The 15,341-nt window shown below is 41.6% G+C and overlaps 1 protein-coding gene across 1 annotated transcript in view; it reads right to left on the bottom strand.

Annotated features, from left to right (window-relative positions):
- Positions 1–15,341, bottom strand: part of COL11A1 (collagen type XI alpha 1 chain) — a 528,076-nt gene that overhangs the window by 356,898 nt on the left and 155,837 nt on the right. Inside the window, exons 9-11 of the mRNA XM_033916645.1 lie at positions 12,297–12,359; positions 10,952–10,993; positions 6,212–6,274 (exon numbers count right to left, since the gene is read on the bottom strand). Of these exons, the coding sequence (XP_033772536.1) occupies positions 6,212–6,274; positions 10,952–10,993; positions 12,297–12,359 (168 nt within the window). The remainder of the gene's footprint in view (positions 1–6,211; positions 6,275–10,951; positions 10,994–12,296; positions 12,360–15,341) is intronic.

The raw sequence follows: 15,341 nt of genomic DNA, 5'->3' as shown, positions 1-15,341 counted from the left end.
TGCATGGAGCAGATTTGCATGCCTGTCACTTCCATTATATGCAAATCTCTCTCATGCATATTCATTAGGTCTAGCCTGAAAACCCGATTGGCCTGGTGATTCTCCAGGACAGAGTTGGGGACCACTGCACTAGACTAAAGAGCCAATTTATAGAATTGCCACCATAATGGATTGAATAAATATGAGAAATAGAACAAAAAAACAACAACCCAGTTTCATTTACCAAAAAGTATAGTATAATATGAGAGTCTACACTATAGTATATAATCCATTCCTACAATTTGATTCTTCTTCTAAATGTATAGTTAAAATATACAGAAGTAATACATACTGTATGATAGTATCTCAGTTTTCCTAGTCAATTATACATCTTAGAAACATATGGAACTAATCTAAGCCAACATAAAGAGGCTGTGGTTTTCATATGGGTCAGTAGTAAAATATGTCTAAAAAATTAAGGTCAAGAATCAGATAGCAATTTTTGGGTTATAGACACAATTCTTTTTTTGTCCCAGAAAATACTAGCTTGAGTCAAAAAAGAGAACAGCTCATGTTATAATTAAGGCATAGAACTGCTGGGACACGGCATTTGATACAATTCCATGTTGGGATATAGTTCAAAATAAATGATCTGAAAACAGAAAACGGAGCTCAACCTTTCAGTTTTCCTAACCATATATTAAGTGCCTTTGGTGCAGTAGCATTGACATAATTACATAGAAGACTAGGTTAAAAGAAGACTAGAGGTTTGATAACCATGAAAGAAGCTGAACTTGGCAAAGTTAATGCATCAGGAATAAGAAAAAAGAGGGAGACCAAAGGCTTACCAGGCATTTTCTTAGCATAGTATTCATTTAAACTGTGATATGATGATGACGATTTAACTCTTATTTATTTAGGGCTCTTTACCAAAGCAGCAGTAGAGGTTTCTATTGTGGGCTGAAGAGGTAAATGGTCCAACACTCATAGGAATTCTATGAGCATTGGAGCATTTACCTCACCGGCCCATGGTAGAAACCTCTACCATAGTGTTGTAAAAGCCAGTGCTAGCTAGTTATTTGTATAATCTTGATATACTCCTTTTCAGATAATGACCAAAGAAACTCAAGTGTTCACATCCCACTGTAAGTGGAATATTTCCAAAACAGAAGAACTTAAAATGAACTATCACCGGTTCAAAAATGCCATATATCTTTTGCTCTAATATTTTTTTAAAATTAGTATATACTAATTAAGTTGGCTGATTTAAATACAGTGGAACCTTGGTTTACGAGCATAATTTGTTCCAGAAGCATGCTCGTAAATCAATTTACTCATATATCAAAGTGAGTTTCCCCATAGGAAGTAAGGGAAACTCGCTTGATATGTTCCCCCCCCCCCCCGAGGCCACCGGTGCTGCTCCATCTTATCCCCCACCCCCGAGGCCACCGGCGCTGCTCCACACACCCCTTGTGATCCAGCACTCCCCCCGATCTGGCATCCCCCCCACTCGCGTTGCCCCCCCCCCGGCTGGCGCAATCCGGCATCCTCCACTCACCCACCCACCCAAGCACAATCTCTTACCCAGGAGAGAGCGAGAACTAGAAGGCCTTGAAGGCAGATGCTCAAGGCCTAGCACAAGGAAGAGGGAGGATTTTTGGGTACCGGCACCAGCATGTCCTGTGTGTTGGTGCTGGTGTCGGTGCCACATCGGGGTAAGAGATTGTGCTTGGGTGGGTGGGTAGGTGAGTGGAGGATGCCGGATCGTGGTGGCGGGGGGGGGGGGCAAGCGAGCAGGGGGATGCCGGATTGCAGGGGGATGCCTGATCGTAGGGGGGGGAGCACTCGCAAGTCGAGTCAACGCTCGGTTTGTGAGGCGCAGATTTTGCAAATGTTTTGCTCGTCTTGCAAAACACTCACAAACCGCGGCACTTGTCAACCGAAGCTTGACTGTATATCAAAAGATAAATCCAAAAATAAAACAAACTATCAGATATTGCACCTGTGAAAATATATAACCCCGGATAAGCAACATATAACTTTATAAAGCATAGAATACTTAGCTTTAATCCGGAGCCCAGGGCAACAGGAGGTCCTAGAACTTTATATTTTTGGAGGTATTGTTAATCTTGATATACTGCCAATTGTGTGTTAGCACATCAAGGTGGCTTACAATATAATTAATTAGTTAAACTAAACACTTTCAGAATGGTAAGATGCACTATGTCGGATGGTGTATTGGTGACACAGGACAGGCTAAATGAACATTTTAAAACGGAGGTAAAAGCCTCAGACAAGGGCCCTCCCACCTCCACAAAGGTGGAATAACGGTGGTGGAGCGTTCACCTCACTGGCTAAAAAACCTCCTTCAGATGAAACAAGCACTGTACTGCGTTGTAAATGGCTTAGAAGAAATCCAAGATAGATGAAAAAATAAATTCAACTTATCTTCTGTTGATCGGTACAATATAATTAAGCCAGGAGGAGGAAAGGGGGAGAGCAATAGGCAAAGAAGGAAAGGAAGGAAGTGGGAGACCAGGGGATTTATCTCTACTTGTCATCATATGCACACACATACTTACACATTATACAGTTGGTCTGACCAATGCATGTTGTTGCTGGTTAATAGGCTCGGAGGATATACTCCAAGATTTACTGTTCCTTCAACTAATAGGCAATCTATATTCTTTCTTTTTCTAGGACTAAGGGCTCCTTTTTCTAAGCTGCGTTAGGGCATTAACACGCAGAATAGCGCATGCTGAATTGCCGCGCGTGCTAGACCTTAACGCCAGCATTGAACTGGCGTAAGTTCTAGCCACGTAGCACACCCTGTTTCACGCGGTAATATCCTGCATGCACTAAAAACACTAGTGCACCTTAGTAAAAGGAGCCCTAAATATGTGACTGTGACTTTAAGTGTGATTTGCCCCAAATTTTGAGTACTTCTGAACAAGAATTTTCATCCAGAATTAAAGAAACTTAATTGAAAAAGTTCATATGCACATATCAAAGCCCACAATACTGGCCCGTTTATTTGGGTGACATTCAGACTACAATACAATATTCAAAATATATCCCATCAAGGTTATAATATTTATTCAAGTAACACCAAGAATTTGCTGAATCATCAGCAAATGCTTCAAATGGATTCACTTCATACCATTCAAATATTGCATAGAAGCTTGTCGTTGATCAATGTTATCATATCCATTTTAAATTCTCAACCATTTCCATTCTTTATAAGGTAAAAAAGAAAAAAAGACGTATCTGCTCATTAGAAACTGTTGCCTGGGGATTGCTTGATCCATTATGTTTCACCATAAGGCTGTCTCAAGGATGTCTCCTAGAGAATGACACGGTGATAAAATTCATCACCGTTCCTGTCCCCGCGGATAACCGCGGGAAATAATCCCATGTCATTTTCTAGTGTCTATTTCAACCTCGGTCCTTCTACACCAGCATTCTTCAAAGCAAAGCTTGCGGGTCAGTGGTTGTGGCCATTCATACTCTGATTCTTATGTGAGCCAAGGATAATGAAGCCATTGTGACATCACTGATGTGATTGGCTCTTAGGCACTGGTGGAATGAGGCATTATGACATCACAATATCTGCTCTGAATACCAGAGACTGTCATTCTGTAGTGTCTATCTCAGCCTCAGTCCTTTTACACCAGCATTCTTCAAAGCAAAGCTTGAGGGTCAGTGGTTGTGGCCATTCATACTCTGATTCTTCCCTTTCTCCTTACAGAATGACATGAAGATGGTTTCCCGCGGTTATCCGCGGGGACGGGAACGGTGATGAATTTTGTCACTGTGTCATTCTCTAATGTCTCCTATAAAATGAGCAAAGCTTCCCAACTTCAATTCACCGATTCCTATCACTACCCGTGTGTTTCAAACATATTTAGAACTTTATAGTGGTTTAACCTAATGTTGCCACATCACTCCTTCTCAACCGCTGAACTCTTGTTAAGATGGCAGCGGTGTTTTTTCATTTCCTTATAGTCATGTGATGACATCACAGAATCTGGATCCTCCCTCTAAAAAGGAATAGCTTCAAACGAGCGTCATCCAATCTATCTTTATATTCAAACCCTTTGGTGCTACTGTACTGAGTATAAATATCCATTACTGTTCTTCAAGACCTTTTAATTATAGGCACCCACCCTTCAGTCCCTTGAACAATGATTCTCCATTTAATCTCAGCAATTTGATGATTCTTATCATACCAAAGTTGGACTAATGGCGCCTGTAATGTTTTAGTTGCTAATCTTGACTTATGCTCATTTTTTCAGATATGCTTGGGTCTACTACTATGTCCTACATATATATTAAATCACATGAGCACTGTATTGCATAAACTACATTCCTGCTCTTACAGGTTATCAAAGTTCTTAATTTAATTGTTATATCTCTTCCAGGTACCTCCACTCTGTGCCTTCAATGACACTATCACACCATTGACAGGCTCCACAATGTGTATGTGTCTGCATCTCTACTTCTTCTTAACATTATGTCTAAGTTTTGTCATCAATTCCCCTATGTTTTTCCCTCTCCGATATGCCACCATAGAGGGCTCTACAAAATCTGGAATTAACAATTGCAAACCATGCCAATGCTTCCTTATCAGTTATCAACTGTGCCAATTTGGTGTGTGGAATTACACATACCAGTTTGTTTTCTTTCTGAGGAGTCTTATCTTGAAGTTAAAGATGTCTGTGGGCAAATTTTGCTCGTAGGTAAGTCTTCTGCACTGATTCTTTTTAGAGTACCCCCATTCCAAAAAACATTGTTGAAGGGTTTTAGATTCTTTTTTAAAGGACTCCATAGTATAGCATATCTGCCGCAGTCTCAAAAACTGACTCACCGGTACATTGTATTTCAATGTGTAAGGGTGAAAACTATGAAACTCAAGCAACATATTTCTTTCAACCAGTTTCCTAAATAATGAAGTGACCAGTCTATGTTATTGCTTCACTATGGTCATATCCCAAAATTTCACCTTTTGAGAATCATATGTCATTACAAATTTTATAATGAAAAGATCTTGAATTATAAAGAACAAAAATGAATATTTATACTCAGTACAGTAGCACCAAAGGGTTTGAATATTTCTATAGCACTATAGACGTACGCAGCACTGTATAGAGTCACAAAGAAGAAAACAGTCCTTGCTCGTAAGAGATTGGCTGACGTTCATTTGAAGCTATTCCTTTAAGAGGGAGAGTTTAGATTCTGTGATAAGGAAATGAGAAAACAAAGCCACCATCTTAACAACCACTGATGAGTTCAGCAGTTGAGAAGGAGTGATGTGGCAACATTAGGTAAAACCATTATAAAGTTGTAAATTGTTTGGAACACGTGGATAGTGATAGGAATCGGTGAATTGAAGTCAGAAAGCTTTGAATGATGAAGAGTAATGATTTATTTTTTAGGGGGCATCCTTGAGACAGCTTTATGGTGAAACATGTCGGATGAATCAGTCCCCAGCTGACAGTTTGAAATGAGCAGATAAGTCTTTTTTCTTTTTTCACCTTATAAAGAATGAACATTCTTGAGAATTTAAATGGATATAATAATACTGATTAATGATGAGCTTCAACACACTATTTGAATGGTATGAAGTGAAAACAATTGAAGAATTTTCTGATGATTCAGAAAAAAAAACTTAGGGCTCCTTTTACGAAGGTGCGCTAGTGTTTTTAGTGCACGCTAGCCGAAAAACTACCACCTGCTCAATAGGAGGAGCTAGCACGTGCGGCATTTTAGCGCATGTTATTTTGCTCGTTAAGGCCCTAACGTGTCTTTGTAAAAGGAGCCCTTAGTGTTACTTAAAGAATTATTATAACTTTGGTGGGATATATATTGAATATTGATATCATATCTACTATATAGCCCAGGCATATGCATATAGTATATCTAAAATAAACCTCAGTCTTGTCAGAGTCCTTATACTTCCTCTAATGTATCCTTAAAATTTGGTATAGAATCAACACCACAACGGATGCATTGGAGAGTCAAGTAAACTCACAACTCTGTTCTACTAAGGGTTGCCTGTTACTTTAATCAACGTTTAGGCTTGGCATGAGAAGGCAGTACTGCTATTTTAAATATGCTAAATATGTATTATGGTTAATTTTTAAATCATTCTATCATATTATGAATTCATTCTCAATCTTTCTGCTATATAAACGATCTAATGCTCACAGGCTATAGAAAGTAATCTACTTACCCTCTCACCAGGATCACCAGCAGGGCCAGGGGATCCATGTGAACCTGGAGAGCCCGTATGTCCCTAGAGAAAAAAAACCCATTATATCACATTTATAAAATTCAATTGACTTTTAAAAGATACAAAAATGATTACGCTTTCTCGTATTCATTCTGATTTAGTATCAACATTTCTGAGGATAAAGCTATGTTTAAGTCATAATATATCCTTTATTTCAGCTCCTCCTTCTAGCTGAGATTAAGAAACATCACACCCAGACTCAAATTAATTTTCATAGGATCTTGGCGAATGAAACAATGATCACAGGATATTTATTTTAAGTAAATGTCAATAAGCAAGATTTTTAATGTGAAGACAGCCCGTATCACTGCAGAATGGACTCAGGGAATGAGATTTTGGGCACAGGTTTCTAGTAAGCTGCACCATTTCAGGTGTGCTTGTAACATATGTACTTTTTACAAATTTTAAAAAGGAACCAATCCACCTGTTTTCATTTGGAAATTAGCAGTTGCAAAGTATGTATGCTAAATGAGTCCCTATAATGTGTAACTAGTTCAAAATATCATGGATAAAATGAGAATTCCCTGGACACGTATTATTTTTGTCCCATGATGCACTCAAATACACCCACCCATTTTTAATGCAGCTAAAACTTGTAGAACAAAGAACGTATACTTCTCACTCCGTATTCTCAGTTTCAGCAATCGCAGTTTCGATTATTTGCGGTTTTTCGCTTGCTGGCTCCTCCCCCCAATTACATCAGAGAAAATTGCTGATGCCCAGCACTTTGCTATCCGTGGTTTCAACATATTCACGAGGGTTTTTACTAGAAAACCGCAAATAACATATGAAAAAGTTATTTGTGGGTTTCTGTATTCGCAGGTCTGTTAATCCCTTATCACCGCGAATACGGAGGGAGAAGTGCTGTTCATATTCTGTTAGCTGCATTTGAGGACAGTTTACTTGGTTAATCCCTTTGAAAAATGCCATCTTTAAAAACAATTGGGCAAAACTACAATAAAAAGTATTCCATCTCATTCTGATTAGCATAAAGAGCACATTATAAGACAAATAAACAAGAAACAATAAGAAACTAGGAATACAATAAACACACACAAGAAAAAACAGCAATGCCATCAAGGAAAAACAGACTGATACTTAGAAGAGTGTAGTTACTATTGCCACTTTAAGAAAAAACAGTTTAAAATACTCAACAGCAATTAGCAAATGCTTTGCAACATTCAGGGGTGTAGTTACCAACATGGGATTTCATTAGACATGTTTCTTATCATTAATGCATGCTATTTTGGCACAGGTCTAATTTTATACAATGAGATTTGGGAAGAATTCACTAAAAAGCTTTAGAACCCTAAGTCACGTTAATTGGGCCTTAATATGACTTAAAAGGCCCTGTCGTTGCCTGACCTAAAATACCGCTGTGATAAATAAGTCACTGCAGGTTAGGTAGAACATAAGAACATAAGCAGTGCCTCTGCTGGGTCAGACCAGTAATGAGATATAAAATATGCAAATGTCCTAAGCCTGCTGGAAACTAAAGGTGACATGGCCTAGTGGTGGGTTTTGGGGGTCTCTTTCCAAATTTCTGCCCAAGTCTAATACTCGCACTGGCAGGATAAATATTTAAATTCTAACATATTCTAATCACAAAATAGAAAATAACATTATTTTGTTGACTGGTCATTTTATTTTTGAAGTCATGTTGGTCCCAGGCTCTAGTTTCTGTATCCCTTGTCAAGGTCTCCTGCTCATTTGACATTTCTTCTTTCTTCTTTATTTTATTCAATTTTCTACACCGTTCTCCCAAGGGAGATCAGAGTGATTTACATGAATTTATTTGAGGACCCAAGCATTTTTCCCTGTCTGTCCTGCTGGTTTCACAATCTATCTATTGTACCTGGGGAAATAGGGGGGGGTGGAATTAACCACCCCACCCCCACCCATTTTATGAAGCTGCATTAGGCTTTTATATCACCGTCCGTGGCGTTATTAGCTCTGATGCTCATAGGAACTATATGAGTCTCGGAGCTTTTACTCCACCACCAGTGATAAAAAAGTCAAACATGGCTTGAGAAATGGGGGGAGGGGATAAGTGATTCACCAAGAGTCACAAGGAGCAGTGTGGCTATACCTTTAACCACTGCACCAAACTCCCTCCCCCCTTTGCTCACCATTCATCTTTCATTTCTGTGTACTTATCTTTCCCTTCTCTCTGTCCCCATATAATTCTCTGTCCAGCATCTCACCTGTGCTCATCTCCCCACTTTTATCATCACTACTCTATGAAGCTCTTTTCTCTATTCATATTCCAGGAGAGCTGCTTTACTCACGTTACTCCTCTCTAAAGTCACTTCATTGGCTTCCCATCCATTTCTGAATACAATTCAAACTCCTCTTACTGACCTATAATTGCACTCACTCAGCTGCCCCTCACTATTTCTCTTCACTTATACCCCCTATGATTCCCCCCATGGGAGAGGCCTTAGGTGCCTGGGACAGTTAGGACCTTAGGCCCCTCCCCAGTGTATCCTGGGATACACCGGGAAGGGGAAGGCCCGCCTTTTTGAAGAGGTGGGCCAGTCAGCTGGAGTGAGTGAGCATCCTTTCTGCAGGTCTTCGAAAAAAGGTACAAAGGAGGGTCAGAGGGGTGGATGGCCCACTTGACCACCAACCTTGTGTGATGGGGGCTGTTGGGGAGAAGGGGGCTTTTTTTTATATATGTGCAGCCCTTATGTGGGTGCTGTGCATAAACAACAGCTGCACCCATTAAAAAAATAAATAAATAAAAAGCAGCCCCTGTTCTACTTGCTTGCCGGTTCAGGAAGGGCGAGCAGGGGCTGTTTTTTTTTTTTTTGTTTGTTTGGTTTTTTTGACAAGTAGGCAGGCAGGAGGAGGAGCAGGGATTCAGCAACCTGTGGTACTAGGATCCTGCATGTTGCAAAATCCCACGAGGCATCAAGACGCTGTAAGGGGCAAACTTTCACTACAGTTTGATGAATTCCCCCCAAAGGGCTAGATTGACTTACCTCGTTTCCTAGCCCAATCCGTGGCCGATCCCAACAGGCCCGACTAAGTCACAACATCCAAAAATTCAAATGAGGGCAATCCCTCTGACCGCGCGGATCACTAGTGTGCGATCCTGATGCAAGCGCAGACCATCTGCTTTCCCTGCTGTTGGCTCTGCCTAAGCATGCGTTCTGTGTCCGTTTTTGCATTTTTTTTTTTTTTTTTTAACGGGCCCCGACTCTCCTGCTCTCCCAACTTTTGTAGAAGGATGGCAACTTAAGGCTGGCTGTTAGGCAGAGATATGGGGTGGGTCACAGTCTCATCGCCGTAATTTTTTGCCCCGCAGAGCAAAACCAGTTAGAGAGATGAGGGGCAAGGGGGCATTGCTGTTTGTTTGGTCTTCCCCAGCACCAGAAAATCTACTGGAAATGCAAAGCAAGTCAAACACAGTGGCAGCCTCTTAAAAGCAGGCAATTGTCTCTTCTGCTCTCTGTCGCCCTTCTCCGCAGTGCAGTCCAGCTTTAAAACCACAGGCTCGCACTGCTTTTAAGAGGCTGCTGCTGCGTTTGACTGGGGCCTGGACCTGTTTTTACTTGTGAACACAGCTCCATCCCCTCAAAGGTGGTTTACTTTGCAGAGTCACTACTTGCTGGAAACAAGGACCAGTGAAAAACCTGGATAAGAAATTCTCAGTACAGACACATGACCCAAAACTGCCCCCCAAGCGCTGCTAGACATATGCAGAGCTGTATGCATCCTTAGCAGGCACTTCTTCTGTCCCCAGTGATCTGCCGCTGTTGTTGCAGCCACCGCTGACTCCTCTTTCCCGCTAGAAAAGTGCATCCATCCATCCACCTGCCCCCTCCCCCCTCCAGCCTCCGGTGCCAGGGAGAGCCAGAGCTTGCCAAGCAAGCCCGGAGGCCTGTCTCGCTCCAGCCGCCGAGGCCTGAGGCCTGGACCGACCCCAGCCTGGCCAGGGCTCTGCAGCCAAAGGGCATGTGAGAAAATGGATGCGGCCGGAGCACCCCCTTCCCGCCGCCTCACACCCCCCCCATAGCATTGTCACATGTATAATATAATGTTGTGGATGTCACCAGGGCAGGACCACTTGGCTCTCTGCCCTGGGCTGTTGGCTCTGCCTGCGCTATGCTGGTTAAGGATAAATATTAGCAGTGACTCCTTCTCTCTGCCCTGTACTCTTCTTCTGGGGCGGCAAGAGCAGGACTTGGCAGAGATGGGCTGCAGGGCTGGGATTTCAGGCCTGAGGACAGTCGGAAAGGACGTTTGTGACTGTTCCCCAGCAGTCGCTTCCTGTGTTGATCGGCCAGCCCAGTCGGTTTCAAAAAATTTCTTTGGTGAATCGCGTCCCTGCCTACTTTGCATGCCATTCCCCTCATTTGCATGCATGGATCAGAATCTGATCAGCACTGAGGTAAGTGAATTGGGCCGGAGTAAAATTGGGTCGCAAATGGATCGCAAACCAATCGGTACATGATCAGTTTGCTTAGTGAATCTAGCCCTTAGGGTCTACTAACTGGGATTAGCATTAAAATAACACATCTTAACTGTGGCCAACATTGAGAACTCCTCCCCTATGCCTATTAATTAGTCACACACTTGTCCAAACATACTTGGCACATCTACGTTTAAATAAATTAACAAGACAGTAATCACAATTATTTTTTAAGATCATAATAAAATAAGTAATATACATACTCGTGGTCCTTCTGGTCCAGGTGGCCCTTCAAAAAGCATCCCCTATACAGAAATATATACCATAACATAATTGAAATACACTACCATGTCTACATTCTTATAGTATCAATTGTATTCTTGTACCATTTATAGATTACTCAATTTATAATGATAATGCATAATAGTTTGCCTATAAAATGTGTCTGAATACTAAAATCAATATTAGCACATGTAGCCAATCTACATATAACATATACTTTTTTAAAATTTTTATTTATTTATTTTATTATTTATATACCACTTATATCCTAAGTGGTTACATTCAGGTACTTTATCATTTTTTCCTATCTGTCTCAGTGAGTTCAAACTCTATCTAGTGCCCAGGGTCACAAGGAGCAGTGAGGGATTTGAACCCACAGCCTCAGGGTGCTGAGGCTGTAGCTATAACCCTTGCACCACACACTCCCACATGCTGCTTTTTACACATGGAGATGGTTTAAAAACAAGGGCCTTTAATATGACTGGAGTCAGTGACATAGTGGAAAGCCCTTGTCACATCAATAGGCAGAAGCTGAGGGCAATATTTTTCTTTTGAAGAAAGAAGTTAGGCCATGAAGGGTATATTTAGGGACAATTTTAAAGCCTGCATGAACAAACACAAAAGTTGTCAGTTTTTTGTTACCTGTGGACTTTGCACATATTTTCAGACTGAAAGTACAAGTGGGCTTGATTTGCTCCAAGAAACATAACCCTGTGCAATTACAAGGGGCCACTGAAAAGTTCTCAGCCCAACCAACAAAGTTGAGGTAATCTCCATTGAGGACTATATAATTAGACCAGTGATATTTTTTTACTTTTTTTTGTTCTGTCAGAAATAAACAGAGCGAAAAATGTGGACAATTTCTGGACTAAGGGCTCCTTTTACTAAGATGCACTAGCGTTTTTAGCGCACGTAGGATATTAACGCGTGCTACGCGGCTAGAACTAATGCCAGCTCAAATACTGGCGTTCAGGTCTAGCGCCTGCGGCAATTCAGCGCGTGCTATTCCGTGTGTTAATGTGCTAACGAAGCTCAGTAAAAGGAGCCCTAAGTGTATAGCCCTCGATGGAGAATACCCCAACTTTGTTGGTAGGCCTGAGAACTTTTCAGCGACCCCTTGTACAGCTGCTAATTTTTGTAGGTAGCTTTTTTGCAAGAATAAGCATACATATTTTGAAAGGAATGAAGGACTGTCAGTAGTGGTCTATGTAGCTTTTTGTATCCATCTAAACTATGTCACTTAAGGTCATTTGCATCAATGTCCCTTCTCAGAACTATTGAATCTTCATAGTTTTCATTATTATACTTTGCAACAAATTCACTTACAGGCTCAATCACAGCAGGTTCTCCTTTTTGGCCCTTTTCCCCATATGTACCATAGGTATCTACCTGTGAAAGTAAAAAAAAAAAAAAAGAAGAAGTTGAAAACTCAATGCATTCTAATTATGACCATCCCTGGGGAAGGGTGATTAAATAGCAGATCCAAAATGCTGAGAATGGCCGATTTTTCATATCATAAATCCATAAGTAGTTTGAAAAAGTTACATGTTTGAACTTCTGTAACTTTTTATTATTTTTTTGTTTCTGGGGAATTTAGTCACCTTTTTTCCAGAGATGGTCATGATTGGGTAAGAAAAAATCTGTGGCTTACTGCTATTGTGGGTAGAAAAAAATGTAACATGTTGCAATGAAATTTCTGAACCATATTTAAAATCACCATATGAACACTTTAGAACACAGTTTAAAAATAAAATTCTTAACTTTTTAAAAAAATGGTTTTAAATACAGTGGTACCTCGGTTTACGAGTGCACCGGTTTGCGAGTGTTTTGCAAGACGAGCAAAACATTTGCAAAATCGGCACCTCGGAGATCTCGGAGAGAACGTGAACTCGCAGGCCTTGAGCATGCGCAGATGCTTAAGGCCCAGCAAGAAGAGGAGGCCGATCTTCGGGTACCGGCACCAACGCACAAGACATGCCAGTGCCGGTGCCCAGATGACAATAAGAAGCGGCGGGGGGGTGCCGAATCGTGGCGGGGGGTGCCGAATCACGGGGGGGGGAGGGTGCCGGATCGCAGGGGGGGCCTTCGGGGGGGAGCAATGCCGCTGGCCTCGTATCAAAGCGAGTTTCCATTATTTCCTATGGGGAAACTCGCTTTGATAAATGAGCATTTTGGATTACGAGCATGCTCCTGGAACGGATTATGCTCATAATCCAAGGTAACACTGTATTTTAAATGACTGAATGATTGATACTATGGGACTTGTTTACTAAACGGAGGTGAAATTTTGAACTTTCTGCACATTAAAAGCAAAAATTGACTTGTCTGAGCTTTGGTCAGCATCTGTCTTTTAGGGCTCCTTTTACGAAGCCGCGTTAGCGGCTTCAATGCACGCACCTTTTTAGCGCGCGCTAACCCCCATGCTAGCTGAAAAACTACCGTCTGCTGAAGAGGAGGCAGTAGCGGCTAGCGCAGCTGGCAAATTAGCGTGCGCTATTTCGTGCATTAAATCGCTAATGCGGCTTGGTAAAAGGAGCCCTTAGTTACTGTACAGGACAGACATTTGCTGCATGATAAATGCATTAGTAGATAGGGCACTAAGGCCCTGATTCTATAAAAGATGCCTACAGTTAGGCAACTAGATCAGTGTGCTTAAATAATCTAGGCACCTAATTTATCTCCCTCCCCCCTTTTACTAAACCTAGCTTTTCCTCCTCCCTTTTTACTTTTATCTAGGCATTCAATTATCTCCTCCCCTCCCTTTTACTAATATATAAAATCATTCAAGTTTCTACTGTGGCCCAGGTGCTAAATGCTCTGACACTGCTCTGATGCTCATAGTGCGGCTTAGTAAAAGGGGGGGGGGGGGGGTTAATTGGCTTAATCAGCATTGATAATTTAAAGTGCATTAAAAAAACAATTTTTAAATGATTTTTAAAAATTAATGTGCCAGTGGGCACCTTTCGGGGTGGGGTTTGGACGTGGATTGACTTAGGTGCCTACCTTAGGCACACTCTTTTAGGCCAAGAAAATCCTAGCCTAAATGGCAATGCTCCTATGGATTCAGTGCCTACAGGTGCCTAAAAATGCAGCACAGGATCAATCTGTATTAATCTGGCTTGTGAAAGTTTACAACGGGTATATTGATGTTCTAGTGCTCACTGCAATGTTTAAAATGCTTCCTTTTCCTAGGTGCACCCTTGTTGTGTGACTCATAGATCATTACTAAAAATATTTTTTTTTTATATAGAAGAGTTGGGAGGTGTTAAAAAATTATCAGCCCCATCTGTCAAATATACTAGGTATACCGCTGCCTCTTACCCAAGAAAAAGGTGGCTGTGGGAGCTTCCGAGCTGTGTTGCCTGGCTGGGCTGACCCCTGACTCCTCACAAGCAACATGGTTCATGGCTGGAAGCTCATCCCTTCAAGGCCTTGCCCTCTCAAGAGAGTGGGCCTATCAGAGCACTTAGGCCTATCCCCTTGCTGGAGCAGGCCTATGATTGGTGGAACTACTGGCCATGAGCAATGCAAGGCACGCTAGGTTTGGACGCTCAACATCCAATCGTAACATGCCTTCTAGAGAGGCTTGGGACACTGAAGCAATTACAGTATTTCAACCATGATCTCTCTTCGCTGAGCTATCGGTTGGAGGTTTTCCTGCTCCTGTTCACATGAAGTTGCTTCCCTGCCTTAGTCTGCCTGGATCCACAAATTTTATGTGAAGGGGTAGTGGAAATCGCTGTTGAGGAGGGAGGGGGGTAGAAATCCCCAAAACCACTGTTTGGGGGGAGGGTGTAGTGCAGCAGTCTCAAACACAAACCCTTTGCAGGGCCACATTTTGGATTTGTAGGTACTTGGAGGGCCGCATAAAAAATAATGTCTTATTAAAGAAATTACAACTTTGCATGAGGTAAGTACCTACAAATCTAAAATGTGGATTATCTTAAATCTGAAATTATCAGAAGGAATTAAGGAAATATTGATAAACTATAGTTAATAAATCTTTCCTTAATTGCTTCTGATCATTTCAGCTATACACAGCTGAAAGCAGTGCAACATGCAGAAAGTATAAAACTATCAAAGTATCAACTGCAAAGATTTTGGACCAAATACTTTGGACCAACTATTTTGAGGCCCTCGGTATTAAAAAGAATGATTCTTTATGGAAAACTTGTGCCTTAAGTGTCCGGTAGTTGCATCCCCAACCACCTTCAGCTCTCACCTCCTCCAGCACCGGACACACGCACAAGCTGCACTGCCTCCAATGGTTATCTTATGTTCTGGAACGTTACCCGACTCACGCAAGCTCTTTCCTGCGCCTGTACATGATTGTGAGGTGGAGTGGAGAGGTCAATCACGTACAGATGCAGC

Source organism: Geotrypetes seraphini, chromosome 12 (genome assembly GCF_902459505.1).
Source record: "Geotrypetes seraphini chromosome 12, aGeoSer1.1, whole genome shotgun sequence".
In the NCBI taxonomy this organism is placed as follows: Eukaryota; Metazoa; Chordata; class Amphibia; order Gymnophiona; family Dermophiidae; genus Geotrypetes; species Geotrypetes seraphini.
The sequence above is the reverse complement of the archived record's forward strand: the minus strand, read 5'-3'. Positions and strand labels throughout refer to the sequence as shown.